Raw genomic sequence first — 25907 nt, 5'->3', positions numbered from 1 at the left:
CCAGAAACCATTCCAAAATCCAAATTGTGCTCCTTCCATTCTGAGCCCTACCGTGTGTCCAAGCAGACGTTTATGACCACATGTGGGGTATTGTTTTACTCGGGAGAAATTGCTTTACAAATGTTGCGGTACTCTTTCTCCTTCAGTCCTTGTGGAAATGAAAAAAAATTACCTAAACCTAAGTTTTCTTTGAAAAAAATTTAGGTTTTCATTTTCACAGCCTAATTCCAAAAATTTCAGCAAAAAACCTGTGGAGTCAAAATGCTCACTATACCCCTAGATAATTTCCTCAAGGGGTATGGTTTCCAAAATGGGGTCACTTGTTGGGGGTTTCCACTGTTTTGTCCCCTCAGGGGCTTTGCAAATGCGACATGGCCTCCGCAAACCATTCCTGCTAAATTTGAGCTCCAAGAGCCAAATGGCGCTCCATCCCTTCTAAGCCCTGACGTGTGTCCAAACAACCGTTTATTACCACATCTGGGGTATTGTTTTACTCGGGAGAATTTGCTCTACAAATGTTGTGGTGCTTTTTCTACTTTAGTTCTTTTGGAAATGAAAAAAATTTTCATGGCCTAGTTCCAACATTTTTTTCAAAAAAACTGGCGGTTCAAAATGCTTGCTACACCCCTAAATAAATTCTTCGAGGGGTGTAGTTTCCCAAATGGGGTCACTTTTGGGGGGGTTTCCACTGTTATAGTTCTACAAGCTCAAAATCCACTAGGTGCTCCTTTGCTTCTGAGGCCGGCGCTTCAGTCCATTAGCACACTAGGGCCACATGTGGGATATTTCCTAAAACTGCAGAACCTGGGCAATAAATATTGAGTTGCATTTCTCTGGTAAAACATTCTGTGGTACAAAAAAAATGGATTCAAAATGAATTTCTGGGAAAAAATTATGAACTTTGTAAATTTCACCTCTAGTTTTCCTTAATTCCTGCGCAATGTCTAAAGGGTTAAGAAACTTTCTAAATGCGGTTTTGAATACTTTGAGGGGTGTAGTTTTTAAAATGGGGTGACTTATTGGGGGATTCTAATATCTAAGGACCTCAAAGCCACTTCACAACTGAACTGGCCCCTGTAAAAATAGCATTTTGACATTTTCTTGAAAATGTGAGAAATTGCAGGTAAAGTTCTAAGCCTTGTAACGTCTTAGAAAAATAAAAGGATGTTCAAAAAACAATGCCAAACTAAAGTAGACATATGGGGGATGTTAATTAGCATCATTTTGTGTACTATAACTGCCTGTCTTACAAGCAGATACATTTAAATTGAGAAAAATGCTAATGTTTGCAATTTTTCGCTAAATTTTGGTGTTTTTCACAATTAAATACTGAAATGTATTGGGCAAATTTTGGCAGTAACATAAAGTCCAATGTGTCATGAGAAAATAATCTCTTGGATAGGTAAAAGCATTCCGGAGTTATTACCACATAAAGTGAAACATGTCAGATTTGAAAAATGAGGCTCTGGCAGGAAGAGGATTCCCTGGGCTACTTTCCTTTTACCCCACAGTATGAGTTTATGTGAGAACATGCGTGATACCAGAAGGACAGTATACAGAGTTGTTTCCTCTGGACTTGTGGTTACAACCTGAGTACCTGTTTCTGAGGTCTGTGCTGAGCTGCAGCTACTAAGCAGCTAGGGGGTTAGGCGGGTATTTTAGCTGTCGGGGGGGGGGGGGGGTGCTGAGCTGTTGGGGTTCTCTGATGGAGCAGCCTCTGCTGATTATTTACCTGAGGAATCCTGTGATCTGTTCATGTCTCAGTTTGAAGCCTCCCCTCAAAGAGTCCTAAGAAAAACCACAAGTCCAAGTGCCGTTTAGGCATCCGTTGTAGTCAGCCGCTGCCTCATGGTTTTTGACTCTAAGATCTGTGCTGATTGTTCTTTTCCTGGCAGTGATGCAGCCAAGAATTATGAAACTAAGAAGTTTTTTCATGGCTCAAGACACAGGTGAAGCCATCTACATCTAAGGAGGTAAAACATAGCTGTAAACCGGGACTATGACTTGTACTCCACCCAGTGGCGGATTAAGAAGACCATGGGCCCTGGGTTGTTACCCAAACTTGGGCCCCCCTTCTCCACCACCACCCTGCCGCGCCGTAACTATTGCTAACACTAGCTAAACACTAGTACACAAAGTAGGCACATTATGCACAAAGTACGCGCATTATGCACAAAGTAGGCACATTATGCACAAAGTACGCACAGTACACAAAGTACCACATTATGCACAAAGTACCACATTATGCACAAAGTACGCACATTATGCACAAAGTAAGGACATTATGCACAAAGTACGCACATTATGCACAAAGTACACAAAGTAGGCACATTATGCACAAAGTACGCACATTATGCACAAAGTAGGCACATTATGCACAAAGTATGCACAGTACAAAGTACGCACATTATGCACAAATTATGCACAAAGTACGCACATTATGCACAAAGTACGCACAGTACACACATGCACAAAGTACGCACAGTACAAAGTACGCACAGTACACAAAGTACACACATTATGCACATTATACACAAAGTATGCATAGTACACAAAGTACACACGAGTATGCACATTATACACAAAGTAGGCACAGTACACACATTATGCACAAAGTACGCACAGTACAAAGTACGCACAGTACACAAAGTACACACATTATGCACAAAGTACACAAAGTAGGCACATTATACACAAAGTATGCATAGTACACAAAGTACACACGAGTATGCACATTATACACAAAGTAGGCACATTATACACGAGTATGCACATTATACACAAAGTACACCTTGTAAACACATGAATATGGACATTAAACATACATGAATATGGACATTAAACATACATGAATATGGATATTAAACACACATGAATATGGACATTAAACACACATGAATATGGACATTAAACACACATGAATATGGACATTAAACACAAATGCACTTACCTTTTATGTCTTCACCACAGCTCTTCTGCTCACAGCATGACACAGAGCCCGCCGACAGTCTCCCCTCCCCCATGTCCCGACAGCTAGCAGCAGAGGAGAGATGTTTAGAGCAGGGAAGGGGGGCTGGAGGGGGAGCTTCTAAAGCAGCACAGACCACGGCTGCTAAGTAGAAGCGAAGCTCCCCTCGCCTGACAGGTGCGGTCCTGGCACCGGGGCTCCCTCCGGTGCTAGCGACGCCACTGGGCATGAGGGGGTTCGGGCGGTCATAGGCCCCCTGGGAGCCTTGGGCCCCCTGGCAGCCTTGGGCCCCGGGCGACCGCCCGAAACGCCCTAATGATAATCCGCCACTGACTCCACCCCCTCTGTATCCGACACTGAATTATCAGGGTGAAGTGATCTCCGAGGCGGAGACGCTAGTGTCTGAAGAGAATTTTCTTTTAAAATGACATCCAAGATGAGGTTCCTAGAGACGGCCTTCTATACCAGGTCTGAACATTAAAATTGGCGGCAGATTATATGTGTGTTTTTCCTTTTAGATGTTCGCCGTGGTTCTTCAAAGAACCTGGTCCTTGCCAATCTGGTTAGAAAAGCGAGCGATTTGGCTCAAATCCTGGAAAGGCGACAGAATCTAAGAGCAATTTTGTTTCCTTGCCTTTGAGCCAGAAAGATTATTTGTAACTACACTTGACAACATCCTAATGGCTAACAAGGATGATGAGGTGCTAGTGTTTCCTAGTCTTCGTAGACGTCAGAATTTTCATTCCTTTTATTTCAGAGAATACGGTGCCAGAGTCCGCAGACGCCCGGAACAGGTTACCATCGGCGGTGGATATAGCAATAGATTCCAGAACGGATCTAAAGGGAAACAGAATGTTCCCCGAAACCTAAACTGGAATTCTGACGCCAGAAGATCGTCTGCTGTAGGCACGAAATTATTACATTTCTTTCGTTTCTGGCAGATTACTACAGACAAGTGGGGGCCTGGAGGTTACTAATATAAAAAAGTCCTACATTTTCCTCCCCTACCTTTATAAGAGAATTCATGTTAAAATAGGCTCTAGAATTGGTACACCAGGAACAACAGGGTTTTGGGCTATTTCCTGTACCCAAACCTGGTGGGGCTCGACGCCTAATCATAGATTTCTGTTACCTGAATTGTGACCTAAAGAAGACAAAGTTCAGAATAGAGACAATAAGATCTGTCACAGCGTTCCCGAAGCCAGAAGATTTTATGGCATCTTTAGCTTTAACAGATGCGAATCTTCAGATGCCAATCAGAAAGGAAGACAAAACATTCCTAAGAATGTTCGATATTGTACATCATAGAGCAATTCTTCACCTGCATTTCAGGGCCATGCCTTTTGATCTATCTTCGGCTCCCAGTCTTCTCGAAGGTGGCTGTAGATGCAGTTGCTGCCCTCGGCTCTAGGGGAGTCAGTATCTGGACGACTGTTTAGTCACTGCATCATCCAAAGATCCTACTGTCTCACCTCCACTCTACTATGGAGCTCCTGAAAGATCTGGGTCTCCTTATCAATCTACAGAAATTCGACCTAGTTTCAGGTACCAGGGAGCATTTTCTGGAGTTTGTCATAAAATGGCGTAAGTCAGACACTTTTTTTTTTTCTTCCATCAGACAAGATGGCCACAATCAAAGAGGTAATTATTCACCTGATCAGAGTTCCTATGAGAAGAGTGCTAAGGCGTTTCCCAGCATCTATTGTGGCCGAGCATTGTGTAAAGGCCTCACAAGTGGGAACCTTAGCAAGAAATCCTATCCGTTTGGGATCGCAACCCTCTCAACCTCCAGAAAAGGCTCCAGATAGGTTCCTATATTCAAGATACTCTTCAATGGTGGTTGATAGACAAAAATTGTGCCATAGAGAGATGCTTTATAATGTTGGACCAAGTTGTCCTCGCTAAGGATGCCTCCAGTAGGGTCCCGGGAATTCAGTACAAGAACAGATGACTCTCTTCCAACCTGAAGGAGCTGAAGACCATTAAATTGGCTCTTCATCATTTCTGAAAGAGTGCAAGAAGATACAGAATTTTCTAGATCTAGGTGCTCTGTACATCGGAGGATATGTGAATGTTCTGCTCCGGAAAACGCTGAGTTCTGGAGAAGCGGGATTGAGCATGAAGTATTTTCTGCTGCTGACGCGCAAATGGGACATTCATCAGATAGTTCTCATGGCCACCGGGTCGAATTGAAAATTAGAATACTTTTGCTATCTGAGCAGATTTGACTCCAGGCCTAATAGATGCGTTCTCAGTCAGCAGGAAGAGCCACTATCGCTACATTTTTCTTCTGGTGTGTCTTCTAAACAGAATTTGGGCCAAGATACGTTTGAGAAGTCAACTGCAATTCTACTGGCTCCTTTCTGGCCCTGAAGGGTCTGTTTTTTTAAAATCTTGTTACGTATTTCGAGGGTAGAATACTGGAGAATGCCCCTACACAAAGGTCCATTGTTAGGGAGGTCTGTTCCTGGACAGACTACATCTGACGGCCTTGTATCTAAAAGAGAAACTGTTCTCTATCTTTCTTGTAGCCAGAAACGTTCCATTAGTTCGCTCTATTCAAGAATCTGGAAGAATTTTCTTCTTGGCTACAGGATTCTTCCTGCCTCAAAGCCAGCACCTTGAGAGTCCATATGGCTGCCATAAATTCCTTCACTGACGGGAAATTTTCATTACCAGCATCCAATTCTTACCTTGTCATTTTCATTTCCTCGAGTCCAAGGCAGCACAGATGAACCTTCACATTTGTACATTGAATTCGGACTATTTTATTACACACGTATTTCTGGGCGTACCGGTCTCTTATACTTCCTGTGAATGCCATCAATGAGCTAATGGCTGTTTTTTTAGTTTTTGCTCGGTGGGCGGCCCTAATATGGGGACTGAGGAACAAAATATAATATCCCTGTTGTGCCGCCTTGGACTCGAGGAAATGAAAATAACAAGGTAAGAACATTTTTAACATATATATATATACACACACACACATACCTTATAATAATTATTCTCTCTCTCCATTTCTCTGATCCCCGGCAGTGGGGAAAAAAAAAAGACAAAATTGACTTTAATTACCTTTTTTTTATAATATGAAATGATTTCAATAGTTAGAAAAAATAAAAGCAGAACAAGTTTTCCTCTCCTGTCCCACAACGAGAACACGTGACCGGATATCGTCGTGCCGGCATGATCTTTGAGGCAGCCTGTGGGGAGAGGATGTTTGCTACCACAAGTAGGAAGGATACTTAAAATCATATGACGGGTTTAAGCAATTTTAAGTACACATTAACCCTTTATCATTCTCTGGTCTGAAATTCTGCAGCTGGATAGAGACACAGATGTAGGAAAATATCCAGAGGAATCGAAACGTCACACTGTCCTATAACAAACGTCTTGAAAAACGGGGATTGATATCTGCTAGATAAAAAAATACATCATAATTTTTCTATACAAAAGATAAAGGGTAAGTTCACACGTAGTGTAAATACTGCGGATTTTCCTGAAAATCCGCAGAATAATACAGTAGCAGCAAAGTGGATCAGATTTGAACAAACCTCCTCCACGCGCTGCGTAAATGTTTAAGCGGAAGAACCGCTCAGAAATTGACCTGCAGTGCGTTTTTTCTAGTCCGCAGCATGTCATTGTATTTGCGTAATCGCTGCTTATGTGTAGCGGGTTTTCCCCATTGAATTCAATGTGGAGCTAAAACCCGCGAAACAATTTGTTTTGTGGGATGTTGCGATTTTTGCGGTGGAAAATCTGCAATTCCGCCGCGGAATTCACAGCTCAGAAAAAAAACAACTTATACTTAACCAGATTTCTGTGCTTCTTCGTCCACGCCGGCCTCCTACGATGATGTTTCATCCCATGCGACCGTTGCAGCCAATCACAGGCTACTTTGGTTACGTGGGATGAAACGTCATCCCGGGAGGCTGGGCTGCAGTACGGAAGAGGGACACGTCGCCATGGCTACTTAAGTATGACACTTTTTTTTAAAAATTAAAAAATTTACGTGCAGTTTTCCGCAGAGAACATTCCGACCACAAAACTGCACCACATATGCGCCTTGTGTGAACATAGCCGAAGGCTTTGTCCAGCTTTAAACTCTATTTTACAGTTTATTTTATCTTGTGCTGAGTAAGGCTCTGGTCACATTTGCATTGTGTGTTACATTCATAACGGAAGCCACAATCCTCGACTTATAATGGGTTCAATCGTTTGGATGGGAAAAAAAAGAGTGCTGCATGCAACGCTATTTTCCCGTCAAATATGACAGAAACTGAGATGGAGGCTCCGAACAGATCCTCCAACACAGATGTGAACAGTGCCTAACAGCCTGCATTATACTCCAGAGCTGTACTCACAATTCTGCAGGCTTCAGAGCTGAAATCTTCCAGCATTTTCTGCTTGTTCAGAGATTACTCTGGTGAATTTCATTATTGGAACTCTTTATACCAAGTGCTCCATAGTAAAAATGATATAGGAAGAGCGGATATACTGTGCAGGACCTGGGGGGCGGTACATGACCTGGGTCATGCCCCGCCCCCTCAGGGCCCTGTACCAGGCATGATACAGTAGACATAACACAGTGTATCCGTTTTTTCTGGAGTGTTTTAAAGGAAGTGTCTGTAAGGCTTATCATGGCACCTAGCGCTATGTTTACCGCCTCATCCAAGGGCAGAACCTAAAAACAGATATTTTCTCTCCCATCTTGAAGTAGTATTTTCTTTTGTTACCAGATGAGAAGACCAAATCTAAAAGCAAATTGATGTTCTAAAAGGTTCATATATGAAAATAGTGCCCATGTCCTCTGCTCCATCATTAAATTGATGCAATGCTGGTCATCCTTGCGGCCGTCCGATTTCCTGCAGGCGTCCGTGTTGCCTCCGACGTGACATCATGTGATCTCAGATGGCGTATGAAATCCACAAGCTGAAAGGACAAGGAGATGAAGCGTTTTCGGTGACTGTACAGACAACTGTTGCACATAGCGGCCATCATATTCAAGCCCATATTGTTCCAGTGCAGATGAGTGAACTCCCAGCATGTCATGTATGCCAGGGTATACTGGGAGTTGTAGTTTCACAACCGCTTCTGAGCCACAGGTTGGAGACCGCTGTTTAAGGGTCACCACGTCATGTTTCATTACTTTTTTGTTCTTTTCATTTCAAATGTATTATTTAAGAGTGAAAGCATTTACTCATATCCATATTGTTTTATTTTCCCCCAACCTGCTACAATAATGGACCAATAACAGAATAAGGCCTAACGTACATGACTGTGTGCCCTGCCCGAGTCTCGTCCGTGATCCGTGGAAGGATCGGATGTGTTCTGTCTTTCCACGGATCGGAGAGTCGGGTCTGTTTTCACGGATCCGATTAACCCGCTAAACTGAAACTAAACTTAAACCACTGACTAAAGTAAGCGTCATGCCCTTTCTTCGAGCGTTTCCGTTTCTTACCTCCCATTGACATCAATGGGAGGCAGAGAAAGCTGTTTTTGCCCGCGGCACTCAATGGCCGCGGCCAAAAAACGCGGCAAAGAGTGTAGGCAGGTCAAAATCTGCCTCAAAATTCCCCCAACATGCTGGATTAATTAAAGGGGTTTTTCGGGATCTCATACTTCATTTCATTTATTTGCGGCCGCCTTAATTTTTGCCACATAAACCCCCCCCTTTTTTTTTTTTACTTTTCACGTAATTTCCGTCCTATAATCTTCATTTGTTGTCACCCCGCACTTTCTTGACATCTCTTTGTTGCTTCTATTACAGCATCCGGCTCCGCTCCCAGCATGCACCGGTTCTCTCCCAGTATGCTGGGAGCGAAGGCCGCATCAAACCCGCCCAGTACACACTAATGGCCATGCTCCCTCCTCCCCGTCGCCACTCTACTGCCTTCAGTACATCTCTATTAGCAATGGAGACTCAATGTACTAAACATGCCTGGTGCCTCTTCGACTGGGGCAACCCACTGAACGGGCGTCATTGATGGCGCGCCATTCAGTGAGCCAGCCGGAAGAGGCATTTGTCTGGGAGAACAGGAGATCGCTAAATAGTCGGGACGTCATCGGAAATTCAGAATTCTTATTTTTTTTCAAATTATTATTATTTTTTTATTTTTATTTTTTTTTTGTGAGGAATTTGAGCCAAACACATACTGCTTTCTTTTTGGGATGAGATAGCTGAGATGTTCTCATGCAGGACGAAGATACACAACCTTTCGAAGTCAACGATGGATTGCTATGACCTGTGTACCTGAAGCCGTGATCTACTGCAACCAAAGCCATAGAGCACTCACTTGGACTGGTAATGGTCATCCGCGTGGTGGGCCATTAGAATGTCTCTTATGTTCCTTGGAGGTGTTAGTCCCAACTCTTCTGCTCTCTGCCACCGCTCTAACCGCGTGATACCTGAAGACAAACCAATAGGTTCTCTTGTAGCATCACCAAGATACAAATATAAAAGAGACACCAAGGATATAATATGCAACAACTCTACCTGTACAAGGTCCAAACTGCCAGTCCAGGTCAAATCGGATGAGTTTGTCCAAGGGAGATAACTCTGGGAGAAAGGCCACTGCAGGACAGGAGACAGAGTGAACAGGGGATGACACGCGTTTGTTACTTATTAGGGTAAATTCACACGCGACAGATTTTGTGGCCAAAATCTTTGCTTCTGAAAATTCGTTCCATTCATCTGAATGGGGTTGTTCCTACAGCTGGTGTATGAATTTCTGCAATGAACGGAACTGATTTTGAGTCGCAGAGATTTTTGCAAAAAAATTTGCCGCGTGTGAGTCCACCGTCAGGCTGGTAAATACATTACTTAATAAAAAAAAACTTGCATGTGGTTCCTGATGAATCTCTCTAAAGGAGGACACTGCTTTAACAGACCCACCGCCTTATACAATATGGCAGCTATTACAAGCACTAAAGGGACTACTCCCCAATTATTGACAGCTATCTAGTGACTGGCACCTCCCTATTGATAAATAACCAGTGAATAGCTGATCCTAACGATTGAGACCCCCCCCCCCCAATGATTTACAATGACAACTTCCCAATGAATGACCAGTCTAACAGAATTCAAATTGCCCCAGCAGATGACAGCTCATAATTACTGTCATGATATCTTCACACTGTCTGACAGATCTTTCCCAGAATAAGAACTCCCCAGTTTAAAAAAAACAACTTTCTGAATTAGTCCGTAGAAAAGTACTGATTCTCATTGGGGAGATCCAGCTCATAGGAACTCTTAAGGCCAATGCTCTCTGGGAAATAGTATGCAAAATAGCTCTCCCCCAGAAGGACAAACTGTCTCTCTAGTGCCGCCTATAGGTAGCGATTCGACTCTACATGAATCTAATTTGGTCGGAATTTCTCAAAAGTGTTATATTTGCCAAATTCTGGCCACCATTTTACAGATTACAAAAAGAATCACATGACCTCGAGCAGCTTTCCCAAAATGCACTGCGGTTATCCCTATCTCTACCTATAGAAGTTGCTGTCACTTTTAATGCGCGGTATATGTTTTTTAACACGGGATCACGTATGCCATTGTGTGGCGTACATCACTGGCTTTTTAATAGCTTTTTATGACATATACATTAAACGGATACCATTACAGTAATATAATTCGGGAGCTTTTCCCAGCTTATACATCAAACGTAGGTCATTTAAGATGGTGTCAACTAGTCCCGGCTTGGGCCTTAAACCATTTAAAAGGGGTCGAATTTAACTTGGATTCAGTCCTAGAAAACATCAGAGCGTCAGACAGAAGGCAATCAGCCGGGCCGGATTATTATTGGAGCTCCAGCTCCAGGCCCCGCGTTCCCCTCACTCAAGGGGGACCCGGCACTATCTCCAAGGAGGGCATTGTGTGGCACTACCTACAGCGGATGAGTGTGGTACTGTCTACAAGAGGAGGGTGTGTGGCACCATCTACAGGGGGCACGATCTACAAGGGGGTTGTGTGGCATTATCTACAGTGGGGTGTGGCACTATTGAAGACTGTGTGTGGCACGATCTAAAAGGGGTTGGCACTATCTACAGGAAGGGCATTGTGTGGCACCATCTACAGGGTGTGTGTGTGGTGCACTATGTACAAGGGGGGTGTGGCACCATCTACAAGGTACTATCTACAGAGGACACTGTGGGCACTATTGACAAGTGTAGTGGCATATGTCTACAAAGGGCATTGTGTGGCACTACCTACAGGGGGGTGTGGCACTATCTACAGATGAAGGTGGGTCATTTCCTACAGGGGGGCATGGCACTACCTTCAGGGGCCACTGTGTGGCACTCTCTACAGGGGATGTGTGTGGCACTATTTACAGGGGATGTGTGTGGCACTATCTACAGGGGGGCAATGTAAACCTATCGTGTGATATTGTCTGCTGAGCTGTTGCATCTAATCTTATCATGATACTGTTTGCTGAGCCACGGTATCTAAACGTATTGTGGGATACTGTCTGCTAAATCTAATCCTATAATGTCTTATAAAGTCTGCTGAGGCACTGTAACTAATTTTATCCAGTGGTGTAGCTACAGGGGTCGTAGTCTTTTAGATTGGGGGGGGGGGGGGGGCATGTTTTGGGTCTTTTGCCTCTGGTATAGATGCATATTATGTTCCTATACATAGTCTTCTGTCCGGGCCCCTTCGCAGGCCGCAAACGCTAATTTGACATTGCCCCGTCCCCAGTTGACACTTGCACCTCCCCGACGTCACCAGCAGGCATAACATTGAACTTGTCCCTTTGGTGTAATTTACAACTGGTGAGTAGATCACGAACTTATGTGTAGACAGTGGAGTATTAAACAGGGTGGGGTAGGTCTAGATCACGTTTACCATATGGAAAGTAATTTTGGGGATGGGCTTATACTTGATTGGTATGGTGCAATGGAAGAGGATGCTGCTATGTAAGTAAATCATGAGGTGGGCAGGTTAGGAACTGACTGATGTGTTGAGGAGTAGCTGTATTAACGTATTTACTTTTTTCTTTAGGTGACGTGAAGAACCTGACCATCTACGTGGTGTGAGTAGATTCCGGGCTTCTTTCACCCATATCTCCTGTATATCGGCTGCCCAGTGGGCCTAGAATTGAACTTGTCCCTTTGGTGTAGTTTACAACTGGTGTGTAGTCAATTGGCTTATTTATAACACTGTACTAGATAGGAAGGGGATGATTTATATATTGTGTAAGGCCCCATGTACATGACCGTGCACGTAATCACGGCCGCAGGCCGTGCTCCCATTATAAAGTATGGGAGCACTATCCGTAAAAGAAAAAAATAGGACATGTCCTATTTTTTACGGAAGTTTTCTACGGCACAGACACCATCCCGTAAAGGTGTCCGTCGGCCATAGAAATGAATTTCCGTAATTACGGATTAATTCTACGGTTATGTGCATGGGGCTGAACTCCAATAGAAGTCAATTGGGTTCAACAAATAGCATAGCGAGCTGTCCTGCGGATATGCCATAAATGTATGAGATGAGAAAACATCTTTAATTCTACATATTTTATATCTAATGTACATTTTCCTTTTGGTCACTGGTGTCTCGGTGACCTCTGGCGTAACAAGTCCTTTTTAAGACACCTGGTTTTACCGGCCTAGCCAGCAATGAGTGTAATATTATCTGTATTTCTTTTTATCACTTAGCAAAGATGAACCTGCACTCACTACATGCGACCCACCATCTATGGGTACAGCGCGAAGAAGGATGGACATCAAATGTAAGTCACTGCTTTTAATATCTAACTTAGTGGACTTTTTTTCTAATATCTCAAGCACCCGGGCTTCTATTTTGTGGGGCACAGTTTAGAATAGGTTGTACTAAGCTTTACATGTCTAGTAGCATTGTCGTGGAGAACCCTGTGTTAGTTGGATGGGGTGGGGGTCTCCATCGTAAATAACTGCTCCATACCACTGGCAGCCTTAAAGGGGTTGTCCACTACTGGACAGCTGATGACCTATCCACCGACATGATCTGTGGGGGTCCGACATCCGGACCCTGCACCAATCGGCTGCTTCGGTGGCCTCCGTGTACCAGACGTACATGCCAAAAGCAGTTGGCTCCAGCCACGGAATAGCGGCCGAGCTACAGTATTCAAGTGAATAGGAGCAGTCCTGCAGCACGGCCGCTATGCTATATACGGAGCCAACTGCTTCCGGCTCTGTACATAGCATACTGTGCCATAACATCAGGTGCCCGCAGGCCACCGTAGCGGCTGATCGGTGAAGGGTCCAGGTGTCGGACCCGCATCCGGGAGATAGGTCATCAGTTGTCCGGTAGTGGAGAACCCCTTTTAATCTGGTCCTGGCAATCAGGGCACTTTTAGTTCAACACAAGTTTATTCAAACTAAATTAGGATCAAATTTTAGAAAATTCGCTCATCTCTAATGACTACCAGTAAGTCAATGTCCAACCCTTTATAGCACTTTAAAACATAATTCTGGTTAATGAGCCAACACCAGAAACACCCACCTGTAGCCAGCACCATTTCGGAGCTGTTGCTCCTCATTAGTACAGAGTAGGGTATTGGTTGGCTGAGTGAGAGGCCTTTGAAGCAGCTCTTGGAAGGTACTGATTCTACTTGCGGAGATCCAGCTTGTTTGGAGTCTTAAGGGGAAAAGTCCCTGGGAAAAGTATGTAAAATAATTCTCCTTGCCTATAGGTGGCACTACAGAAAACGTTTTCTTCCTCCTAGAGGAGAGCTATTTTAGAGTGTCAGCGTTCGGACCGTGTGTGCCAGCGGCAGTTCCGCTCCTGACGGCAGATTTGCCGTCATTAATGCACTGCCCTCCTACAATGCATCTATGACAGCAGGTGTGTGGGTCTGGAGAGCTGGTGTCACTGGTCCTCAGTTAGCCAGCTGAGTAGTGCTGCTTTTAAAGGATTGGACATTTACTTACAGGGTAGTCGCTTATAGGTGGCGCTAGAGAGACAGCTTTTCTTCTGTAGGAGAGCTATTTTGCATAGTTCTGAGTGTCCGCTCTTTAAGAAAGCCCCATAATAAAAGCCAGGTCTCCCAGAACTGCCTATTATTCCGTAAATGACTGCCACCCAATAGTAGACATCTCACCAATGATTCCATAGTGGCATTAACAGCCACCATTGATTGACAGCTCCTCAGTGACTGACAGCTCACACACAGACATCAGGCAAGCAGTGATAGTTACCATCTGTCTCTTGCTCAGTGGCCCCGGCTCTCCTGCTTGCTGGCTGTCTCTTCCTGTTGGATGATCCAGTGCTCTCTACCCGGTCTCTTTCCTCTTGCTTTCCCCTAGTCAGACCGTTTCTCTTGTTTCCATGCCTCGTCACAGGCAGATAGTCCGTCAGCTTTCTTTCCATGATCCGCAGCCTTGGGGAGCTGCTCAGACTTGTCCCTGGTAATTAGATAATACTCTGACTTCTTCCTTGTTTACCCTCTGCAGCTACCATGTCACCAGTCACGCCTGCCTGTACGGTATACACACAAACTGCGCCACCTAGTGTACACAAGGAGGAAGTGCAGAACATTACGCAACGGTTTCACGTGTTTTTCTTTTAGACTAAATTCTGGGTGGACTGCAGGGCTGGACTACATGACCGCTCGTGACACAGGGACTGGTAAGGGAGGTGGTAACCCATAGATCATGTGAATAGGGCATATTTAGGGCACACTTATCAAAACACTGGTCTTAAAAATGACGTGTTATGCGTTTTGTCATTCCTGCGCCAAAATTACAGGGCCATCCGTAAATGTTATGCAGAAGCTTAAAGCTGGTCATAAACAAAAACACGCAATCAAGATTTTTGGACAACAACATTACAAATATTTACAACCAAGGCCAGACGAAAAGGCCGAAGGGAAATAGCAAGTGGACTTGACTGATCACATGATCACTGGGTGCCCTCTGCATGGCAGGACTGGTGGGTCTTGGTAAACCCAAATAAGCATTGCCTACCAAATGTTCCTATGATATTATGGATGATAAAGTTGGAGTGGAAAACTTTAAAAAAATGTATTTTTAAGTTAGGATGTTCTTTGATTTCTTGGGTGACCGATTACGTAAAAATTGGTAAAAAAAAACAAAACAAAAACCGAACCCCACCAACCCAAATTATCCAAGTAGCATGCTTCAATGACGGGAAAGTGTCGATTTCTAACGTTAATCTGTTTTCCATTAGTCCTAACAGCAGCACAGTAATGGAGGGTATTTCTGCCCCTGTGAACTAGTAGGAAAGACTGAATTTTTAATTAATCAAATTAGACACTAATTACCTAAAGCCTCCCTGATCCTAAAAAAGGATGTCGAAACCCCCCCCCTTGTATTTATTATAAAGTAGTAACCTTAATTAGGGCGGGAAGCTTGTGCTGCTGTTAGGACTAATGGAAAACAGAGTGAAAATGTAGGCCGGCCTGGACCTCCAAGGTATGGACAGTACACTGCAAAGGGATTTCCCCCATGGTAAAGGGAAAGAAATGTTTTCACCTTGGTGCTAAACCTGTTCGCCATGACATCGTTCTCTGGCACTTCCCAAATCCTAGTGATCTGCTTACAATTCTGTAGATTCAGAGACCTTTCTCCTGGGACTGCTAGAGCTTGACTCAGTCGGTCGGCTATAATGTTGGGGCACCTTGAATATGTACAGCAGACCGATGGGTAGATTCAACTCTGTCCATGCCAAGATCTTTCCCACTTCCCCGAGAAGGAGTTCTGATCGGAGGCCACCCTGCTTGATATTGTGTTGTCTGACCCTACACGGATTGCTTTCTTCTGGATCTGCAGAGCAAAATAAAATAGAGCATATCATATGGCTATGAGTTCCTAGAGGATGAAGGGCATAGACCTCTAGAGGGGACTCTTTGTGACCTGGACTGTATACTCCTCCAAATGTTCTCCCAACCTAGCTGAGATGCATCTGTAGTCAACAAGATCCAAAGGGGCTAGATCACGGACCTCCTACTGATGGATTGGATCTACTGTTCAACTGCTTCGGGTTGCAATACCACAGGTTCTAAATCTTTCTCTGGAGGGGTCGCAAGTGCCATAAGGCCAAAAGAACTGCCTCTGCAGCTGCTGACGTGAAACGTAAGAACCTCTGCTGCCAAGATTCTTTCACGCCAAGCGGGAGGAAGGGAGAAAGTATCTCTTGGATATTTATGACCAAGCCTAAGAACGTCTTTGTTCTTGATGGAGCAATGTCTGACTTTTCCCAACTTATTATCCAACATTGTTGGAGTAACTGGACAGTAGTTTGAAGATGAAGTATCAGAATGTCTTCAGAAGAGACTTTTTCGCCAATCGTCCAGGTGTGGAATCCTAGATATCCCCTCTGTTCTTACGAGAAGCTACAATGGACACCACCTTAGAAAAGGTGTGAGGAGACGAAGAGATCCTGAACTGAACTGCCTCTTCTCTACACCGTTATTGTTAGATATTTTCTGAGAGGCACGAAAATGGGAATGGGAAGGTAAGCATCCTTTAAAGAGTTTCTATCACCAGATTATAAATGCTCTATCTCCTACATAATCTGATCGGCGCTGTGATGTAGATAACAACAGTGGTTTTTATTTTGAAAAACGATCATATTTTTTAGCAAGTTAGAAACAATTTTAGATTTATTCTAATTAGTTTCTTAATGACCAACTGGGCGTGTTTTTACTTTGGTCAGTGTCATACACTCGTCTGTACAACGCCCACTTGGTCAAAAGTAAAAACACGCCCAGTTGGTCATTAAGAAACTAATTGGCATAAACCTAATATTGCTCATAACTTGCTCAAAAATGATCGTTTTTCAAAATAAAAACCACTGCTGTTATCTACATTACAGTGCCAATCAGATTATGTAGGAGATAGAGCACTTATAATCTGGTGACAGAGCCTCTTTAAGACCAGAGAGGCAATGAAATCTCAGTTTTCCAAAATGGAGATCATGGATAAGATTGTCTCCTATTTGAATTTATTCTTCCTGGAGAATTGGATAAGTAATCGAAGGTCAATACCTTACCTTCATGTGCCCGAAGGCGTAAGAGCTAGACTAAACCAGAGAATAAACTCCTGTTCCTCTCCCAGGAATAGGGTCTTCTTTTAGAATCTGCATTTCTATGAATTGTAGTAAGGAGACGTCCAGGATGGCCTGATGTAAAGAAGCAGTGCAAGAAATCTTTCCGGCGGAAGCAAATGAAAATCTATTGAATAACCGGACTACATGATCTTCAACACCAGAAATCTGAGGTTCTACTTTGCCAGCTTCAGAAGAAAGTTGGATGTGACCACCTACAGGAAGGAATCTGGCGTCAGAGTTTTGGCTTTTCTGGTATCAGAAATGGAATCTGAATCCCTGCCTCCAGGGGAGACTGCAACGTTAAAGCAGAGCCGTAGACTGCTCGGCTATTCTAATTAACTTTAAGGGCTATATAGCCTCTTCATCCCCCTCTCTGGAACCTTAGTGTCACGGAGCGGGTTAGTGGACCCACTAGGCCGTACCGCCGCAGCGGGGAGGCAGCTGGCCAAACAACAGGACACCCCAGAAATACAATGTCCCGCACAAGGGTACCTGAATAGTCCAGATGGTGGCCGCAGCTGTGGCACAGATGAGATGGGTGCAGCAGATGGCGCCAAACGTGGCGGATGACACAGGAGCCGCAAGTTGCGCCAGACGTGGCGGATTCCTCCGGACGTGGCAAATAACACAGGACGTGGCGGATTCCTCCGGGCGTGGCAGATGACACAGGATGTGGCGGATTCCTCCGGATGTGGCAGATAACACAGGACGTGGCGGATTCCTCCGGACGTGGCAGATGACACAGGACGCGGCGGATTCCTCCAGACGTGGCAGATTCCTCTGGACGTGGCAGATGACACAGGACGTGGCACGACTTGATACTAGGGCAAAGCACGGGAAACATGAACGGGGAACAAGGTACGGGTAACAACAGGAACGGGAAACACTAAGGGACCATTTGCAAGACAGACTGGGAAAACTAACAACGCTCAGGCATCGAACTAGGGGGCTGGACCCCTCTTATAGCCCAGGGTACTCACGGGTCAAAGGTTGTTCAAGATGTCCGGTGCGCGCGCTGCCCCTTTAAGAGCAGGGACGAGCGTGCGCGCGCACCCTGCGGGCTCCGGCGGAGGTGAGTGGATGCAAGCGCTGGCGTCTCCTGAGGAGGAGGCTGGGGCCAGCGCTTGCCGACTCGTGGCTGCGGCTGTCAGCAGGAGGCTGGAGCTGACAGCCCGCAGCCACGGACATTACAGTATCCCCCCTCTTTCGCCCCCTCTTCTTGGGACCGGAGCGAGAGAGAAACTTCTTTAGAAGAGTAGGGGCATTGAGGTTCTCCTCTGGCTCCCAGGACCTCTCTTCGGGACCAAACCCCCTCCAATCCACCAAATAAAAGGTCTTTCCTCTCACTTTCTTGGTGTCCAAGATCTCCTTGACCTCAAAGATGTCCGAGGAGTCGCTGGGAGCAACCGCAGGGCTGGGAGTCTTGGAATAGCGGTTTAGGATCACAGGCTTCAGGAGGGAGACGTGGAAGGAGTTGGGAATCCTGAGGGTAGGAGGCAGCCGAAGCTTGTAGGCGACAGGGTTGATCTGCTGCAGGACCTCGAATGGTCCAAGGAACCTGGGAGCGAACTTGTATGAGGCACATTCAAGCGAATGTTCCGAGAGGACAGCCAGACTTTAGTCCCCGGAAGATACTGAGGCCGCTCTCTTCTCTTAGTATCTGCCTTTCGCTTCATGCGATCTACTGCCAGCAAAATAGAGGACCGGGTCTGTTGCCAGATTTGCAGGAAGTCCCCATATGCAGAGTCAGCAGCGGGAACCTGAGATGAAGTCGACACAGGAAGAGGGACTCTGGGATGTTGACTGTACACGATGTGAAACGGAGTGGAGGTGGTGGACTCACTTGTGTGGTTGTTGTAAGAAAATTCGGCCCATGGTAGAAACTGTACCCAGTTATTGTGCTGTGAAGAGATGAAGTGGCGGAGATAATTCTCCATGATCTGGTTGATCCTCTCAACTTGCCCATTGGACTGGGGGTGATAGGCAGAGGAAAAGTCCAATCTCACATCCAGGAGTTTACAGAGGGCTCTCCAGAACCTTGAGGTAAACTGAACCCCCCGGTCGGACACAATGTGAAGAGGCAAGCCATGCAAGCGGAAGATGTGCTGAATGAAGAGACTTGCCAGACGAGGAGCATAAGGTAGGCCGGTCAGCGGGATAAAATGAGCCATCTTAGAGAACTGATCCACCACCACCCAGACAGTGTTACATCCTGCTGAGGGGGGGAGGTCTGTGACGAAGTCCATCGCAATGTGCTGCCAGGGGGCATTGGGTACAGGCAGAGGTTGAAGCAGAGCGGCAGGCTTGGAGTGAGTCACTTTGTTAGAGGCACACACCGTGCAAGAAGAGACAAAGTCCAGAACATCCTTAGGTAGCGTGGACCACCAAAAGAGACGAGCAATCAGGTCTCGGGTTTTACGGACACTGGCGTGCCCAACAAGTTTAGAACTATGTCCCCAGCGGAGAATTCTTCTCCTGTCTGCCAACTGAACAAAAGTCCTCCCAGGAGGGATGTCTCTAACCTGCAGAGGATTAGCAGTGACAATGCAGGACGGGTCTATGATGGTCTGAAGGGACTCCACCGTGTCTTCCGTCTCAAACGATCTGGACAGGGCATCGGCCCTCACATTCTTGTCCGCGGGACGGTAGTGGAGCACAAACAGAAAACGGGTGAAGAACAGCGACCACCTGGCTTGACGAGGATTAAGTCTTTGAGCGGACTGAAGGTAAGTGAGGTTCTTGTGGTCGGTGAAGATCAGGATGGGGTGAGCAGCGCCCTCCAGAAGATGTCTCCACTCCTCCAGAGCCAATATGATGGCCAGCAGCTCCCGATCTCCAATGGAGTAATTGCGCTCAGCAGAAGAAAACAGTCTAGAGTAGTAGCCACATACTACTGCCTTTCCTTTGGAGCTCCTCTGGAACAGAAGTGCACCTGCACCGACAGAGGAAGCGTCCACTTCCAGTGAGAACTGCCGAGATACGTCAGGATGATGGAGGATCGAGGCTGAAGTGACGGCACTCTTCAGGCTATTAAATGCAGACTCTGCTTCTGGAGTCCACACTTTGGCGTTCACACCCTTCTTGGTAAGGGTCGAGATGGGAGACGTCTGAGAAGAGAAGTTAGGAATAAACTGCCGGTAGAAATTGGCGAATCCCAGGAACCGCTGTATGGCCCTTAAGCCTTGGGGACGTGGCCACTCCAGGACAGCCTTCACTTTCTCAGGATCCATCTTAAGGCCTTGATCCGAGATGATGTAGCCCAGGAAGGGCAGAGAACTCTTCTCAAAGACGCACTTCTCCAGCTTGGCGTATAAATGATTCTCCCTCAATCGTAGTAGAACCTGACGGACATGCCTCCGATGAGTCGTCTGATCTGGGGAGAAAATCAAAATATCATCGAGATAAACAACAACACAGACATAGAGTAGATCTCGGAAGATGTCGTTAACGAACTCCTGACACTGCGGGAGCATTACACAGTCCGAAGGGCATCACCAGGTATTCGTAGTGCCCATCCCGGGTGTTAAATGCCATCTTCCATTCGTCACCCCGGCGAATCCGGACTAGATTGTAAGCCCCACGCAGGTCTAGCTTAGAAAAAATTTTGGCCCCTCGTATGCGATCAAATAGCTCAGAGATGAGTGGCAACGGGTATTTGTTCTTGACTGTGATCAGGTTGAGACCCCTGTAGTCAATGCAGGGACGAAGGGATCCATCCTTCCTTTTAACGAAGAAGAATCCAGCCCCGGCCGGGGAGGAAGATTTTCATATAAAACCCCTCTCCAGATTCTCCTTGATATAGGCCGACATGGATAGAGACTCAGGCAAGGAGGGAGGATATACCCGTCCACGGGGAAGAGAGGCATTATGAACCAGTTCAATGGGGCAGTCATAGGTGCGATGTGGAGGCAGCGTCTCAGCCTCCCTTTTGCTGAAAACATCTGCATACTGAGCCAAATGGGGAGGCAGTCCCGACAGCGACTGAGGCAGAGAAGGCTTGACAGGATGGATCTGCAACAGACAACGACCATGGCACTTGGAGCCCCATTGAAGAACCTCTCCAGAATTCCAGTCCAGGACTGGGGGATGTAGTCGAAGCCAAGGCAGGCCCAGTAGAACAGGATTGATGGCCTTGGGCAAAACAAGGAACAAAATAAATTCAGAATGAAGTACTCCAACCTGGAGCTTCAACGGCTTGGTTTTAGAGATAATGGGATCAGGCAGAGGCAGTCCATTAACTGAGGCAACAGCCAAAGATGTCTCCAGGGGAACTGTGGGCAGCTGAAGATGATCCACAAGCTCTTTCTGGATGAAATTTGCAGCAGAGCCAGAGTCCAGATAGACAGAGACTTGATGCGTCCTGTCGCCGGATACCAGGGTCACAGGAATAGTCAATTTGGAAGCGAATCCTCTGTTAGATTCCGTTCCACCTAGGGTTGTTTCTCCAACCAATCCTAGGCAATGGGGTCTCTCCGGCCTCTGGGGGCATAGATGCACAATATGGCCTCCATGGCCGCAATACAAACAAAGTCCAGAAGTGCGTCTGCGTTGTTTCTCCTGAGTAGACAATTTAACATAATTACTCTGCATCGGGTCCTCTGGTGGGACGACTGAGGAGGATTGCGGGACAGCAGAATCCAGCCTGGGAAGTTCTCTCCCCCGGAGAACCTCTTGGGAACGTTCCCGGATCCTCATGTCGACACGGAAGGCAAGTAGGATAAGATCGTCCAGGGTAGATGGCAGATCGCGAGCAGCCAGCTCGTCCTTGATCCCTGAAGACAGTCCCTGCCAGAATGTAGCCACCAAAGCCTCGTTGTTCCAGGTCAATTCAGCAGCCAGGATACGGAACTGAATGGCATACTCGCCCACGGAGAGGTCTCCCTGGTGTAGGGTCAGCAAGGACGCAGCAGCCGAAGAAACTCTCCCAGGTTCCTCAAAGATCGAGCGGAAGGTCTGTAAGAAGCACTGCAAGTCCCGGGTCTCTGGTCCCTGATGTTCCCACAGAGGATTGGCCCATGCCAGGGCTTTGCCGGTAAGGAGAGAGATGATAAAGGCGATCCTGACGTCATCCGAACAGAAGGACCTGGCATGTAGTCTGAAATGGATGAGGCACTGATTCAAAAATCCCCTGCAGGACCTCGGATCTCCGTCATAGAGTGGAGGTAGCGGCAAGAAACACAGGGGGTTGGTACCGGTACAGACAGGAAGTGTAGCAGGCGGAACCGCAGGAACGGGTGCGGTGATGACTGTGGTTGGAGCAAGCAGCCGATGGGCTATAGCGTTCACCGACTGGAGGAGCTGGTCTTGTCGTGACTGGAGATCCTCCATCTCAGCCAGCATGGCTTGTGTAGTCAACGTCTCAGGTTGACCAGCGGGGTCCATGGCCTGAGCGTACTGTCACGGAGCGGGTTAGTGGACCCACTAGGTCGTACCGCCGCAGCGGGGAGGCAGCTGGCCAAACAACAGGACACCCCAGAAATACAATGTCCCGCACAAGGGTACCTGAATAGTCCAGATGGTGGCCGCAGCTCTGGCACAGATGAGATGGGTGCAGCAGATGGCGCCAAACGTGGCGAATGACACAGGAGCCGCAAGTTGCGCCAGACGTGGCGGATTCCTCCGGACGTGGCAAATAACACGGGACGTGGCGGATTCCTCCGGACGTGGCAGATGACACAGGATGTGGCGGATTCCTCCGGACGTGGCAGATAACACAGGACGTGGCGGATTCCTCCGGACGTGGCAGATGACACAGGACGCGGCGGATTCCTCCAGACGTGGCAGATGACACAGGACGTGGCAGATTCCTCTGGACGTGGCAGATGACACAGGACGTGGCAGATGACACAGGACGTGGCACGACTTGATACTAGGGCAAAGCACGGGAAACATGAACGGGGAACAAGGTACGGGTAACAACAGGAACGGGAAACACTAAGGGACCATTTGCAAGACAGACTGGGAAAACTAACAACGCTCAGGCATCGAACTAGGGGGCTGGACCCCTCTTATAGCCCAGGGTACTCACGGGTCAAAGGTTGTTCAAGATGTCCGGTGCGCGCGCTGCCCCTTTAAGAGCAGGGACGAGCGTGCGCGCGCACCCTGCGGGCTCCGGCGGAGGTGAGTGGATGCAAGCGCTGGCGTCTCCTGAGGAGGAGGCTGGGGCCAGTGCTTGCCGACTCGTGGCTGCGGCTGTCAGCGGGAGGCTGGAGCTGACAGCCCGCAGCCACGGACATTATACTTAGTTTGCCTCGGTATTGACTTCTGCCGCATCGGAGGAAGTTTTTCCATGTTTGAAAGGTCTGTCTTCACCTCCAAGGACTGCGGTAATGATTACCCCTTCTGGTTAGAGAAGCTTTCTATGATTTTAATCAGCTCGGAGCCATAGAGTCTACTTGACTTAGAGGTTGTACTTGGAAGCATTAACTGCAATCCAGGGTTTAAGCCGGAGAGAAGGTCTATTGTGGTAGATAGGGCCATAGTCTTGTCTGACAACTTTACCTGTTGAGAGCTACTATCACTCAGATAGTCAGGTGCCCAACTGATGACATCAGGATCGTATCCTTAAACCTGGGATTTTCTAACTGCATGCACCACCCATTACGGGGGATTTGTTCCTTCCTTCTTGTGTCATATACCTGGATGTGCTGCTGATCTCTTTGACTCAACTGATGAAATCATCATGTGTAACTCCAGCATCTATATCTACTTGGACCTAAAGAATCCATTTTTTGAGAGGTTTAGAGATTTCCAAAAGTCAATAGAACCAGGGGTTCCCAGCCCGTCCTCCATGCTGACACCTGTCAGGCCCAAAGCTATGTAATGTCTGCGATCCGACGAGGGTAGGCACACTCAGCTTAGCTCAGAGGAGATTCCTTGGCCAGGCTATAGGATAAGGCAACATTCTCGAGCCAGGTAGGAGCTGAACCTACAATCTCGTTATCCGATAGCCAGACATGTAAACTGTTAACGCAATCATGGTCCAAAATATATTAGACTGAAACTTGTAATAGGTATGTCAACCGATACCCGCCCTCCAGTGATTTATCCAGTGTCCAAATCATAGGTGATCGATATATATATATATCTCTGAGAGAAAAGATGACACAAGAGACAATGCTTGTATGCTCAAAATCCTACTCTGATCTTTATTGATCCAAACAAGTACATAAGTATAATGACAGGAAAGGTGTAGGCTTTGGTTTCAGCCAATCATCTACAATATGATAATGACTCTGATTCAGCCAATGAGAATATTTCAATGCATTATAATGATTCTTCACCCTCCAAGGTCCCTACAAGTTAATGTGTCTCTACTTCTTATCTCACTAGAGGATGGAGACTGCAGATAAGATGGCACAACATTAAATCATTTAAACAAAGCCCTTCTTCAAGACTGACCCCCTCCCTTATGGTAAACAATGTCATTCTTCCAGACTCTTCCAAGGATGATTGATCTGCTCCTTACACGAATAACAAAAACATTCAACATAGAATTGTTTCAAGGCAACTTCTGACTTAGATTACTATATTACTAGGCCACAAAATTGATTCCAACGATCCAAAATAGACGCCTACCATACAAGATGGAGTCCATGCAAAATGTCATCTTTTAAAGTTATTCTAATCACTTTCACATAATCCATTGCACCACTGTCCCTGTTCAGCAGACAATTTGGGTGATAGCTATATAAATCTTTGGAGGAGGACCTCACTGCTTACGATGTTTCCACTTCTGAAATCATAGCTTTTTTCAAAGCTTCATTCTTTTTGAAGGCCCTAGGCCCCCTAGATGTGGAGACTTGATCTTCCACTTGGTCAACACCCTGGTCTCCTGTTGTTTATCAAAATTTTTGTGTTCTTTCCACGGGAAAGAATATTCAACTTTTTCCTCACCTTCCTCAGAGGAGAAAAATGTATCTGGAATTCTCCATTAGAATGATAAATTAAAGTGTAGCTAAACATTTGACAAACTTCTGACATGTCATAGTGACATGTCAGAAGTTTGGATTGCTGGGGGTCCGAGCACTGAGACCCCCACCGATCGCTAGAACGAAGCAGACGTAGACTTTTTTGATAGAAGTACTATACCTAAATGGAGAACACCAAGAGAATCCCTAGAATGCTCATTGTAAATATACATCCCAATTGATGTGTGATGTCTGAAGGGAAACGGGCAATCAAGCCCATGGTAAGCATGGTGGTAATGGTGAAACCCGCTGATTGAAACAAATACCTAAAGATTGGAGTCTGACACACCAAAGATTAATTAAAACGATATAAATTTATTAAATCAATTATAAAAAACAAACACATTAAAAACATAGAGATGATTGCCACAGTGCAGATAGACAACCAGATAATACAGTACAAAAAATGGTGCTGTATAGAGAAGGAGGGACAGAACTATGTAATACATAGCACATTACACCTATGTATATATGTTTCAAAGCATGAAGGAGTAAGAGAACTTACTCCCCCTTTTATTTATATATAGACTATATTTGAAAAGTAATTCCAGCAGCCAAATGTATATGAACATAGGGTGGTTCAATGATGGATACAACAATGGTATATACCATGTATAGCCGCTACATAATGCACAGGAGATCTTGCCCATAACAATAGTGGATAAATTAATAAGGGTGTATACACACCATATATAAAGATCTATACAATGCACAAGAAGGTCTCTTACCCATATCAAGAACCTCCGTATCTGGCGTCAGCCCCGACACGCGTTTCGGCCCGGAAACCTTCGAAGGACAGAAAAAAACACAAGGTGGAGGGGCTAGATGTCCTTACGTAGGGAGGGGGCTCTAGTCAATTAGTGTTTATTTTGATTCCTTAAAAATTCCATATGTCCAGGGGCAGAAAGAACCCGTTATT

General features: G+C 46.0%; 1 protein-coding gene across 1 annotated transcript; it reads right to left on the bottom strand.

The window, feature by feature from the left end:
• Window positions 1–6026: 6026 nt before the first annotated feature.
• Window positions 6027–14427, bottom strand: POLD4 (DNA polymerase delta 4, accessory subunit). The gene is made up of 4 exons (XM_075841920.1): window positions 14147–14427; window positions 9462–9539; window positions 9262–9373; window positions 6027–7897 (listed from the first exon to the last, which is right to left on the bottom strand). The coding sequence occupies exons 1-4, from the start codon at window positions 14316–14318 to the stop codon at window positions 7873–7875; spliced, it is 387 nt and encodes a 128-aa protein (XP_075698035.1). The 5' UTR covers window positions 14319–14427; the 3' UTR covers window positions 6027–7872.
• Window positions 14428–25907: the final 11480 nt, after the last annotated feature.

This window comes from Rhinoderma darwinii, chromosome 11 (assembly GCF_050947455.1).
Source record: "Rhinoderma darwinii isolate aRhiDar2 chromosome 11, aRhiDar2.hap1, whole genome shotgun sequence".
Classification (NCBI taxonomy): Eukaryota; Metazoa; Chordata; class Amphibia; order Anura; family Rhinodermatidae; genus Rhinoderma; species Rhinoderma darwinii.
The sequence above is the reverse complement of the archived record's forward strand: the minus strand, read 5'-3'. Positions and strand labels throughout refer to the sequence as shown.

Coding starts and splice junctions, on each gene's coding strand:
- POLD4 (XM_075841920.1), bottom strand. CDS start 14,318: ATGGAAAGAAAGCTGACGGACTATCTGCCTGTGACGAGGCATGGAAAC. Junction 9,540..14,146: donor CACTGAGCAAGAGACAGATG/GTAACTATCACT, acceptor CCTGTCCTGCAG/TGGCCTTTCTCCCAGAGTTA. Junction 9,374..9,461: donor GCAGTTTGGACCTTGTACAG/GTAGAGTTGTTG, acceptor GTTTGTCTTCAG/GTATCACGCGGTTAGAGCGG.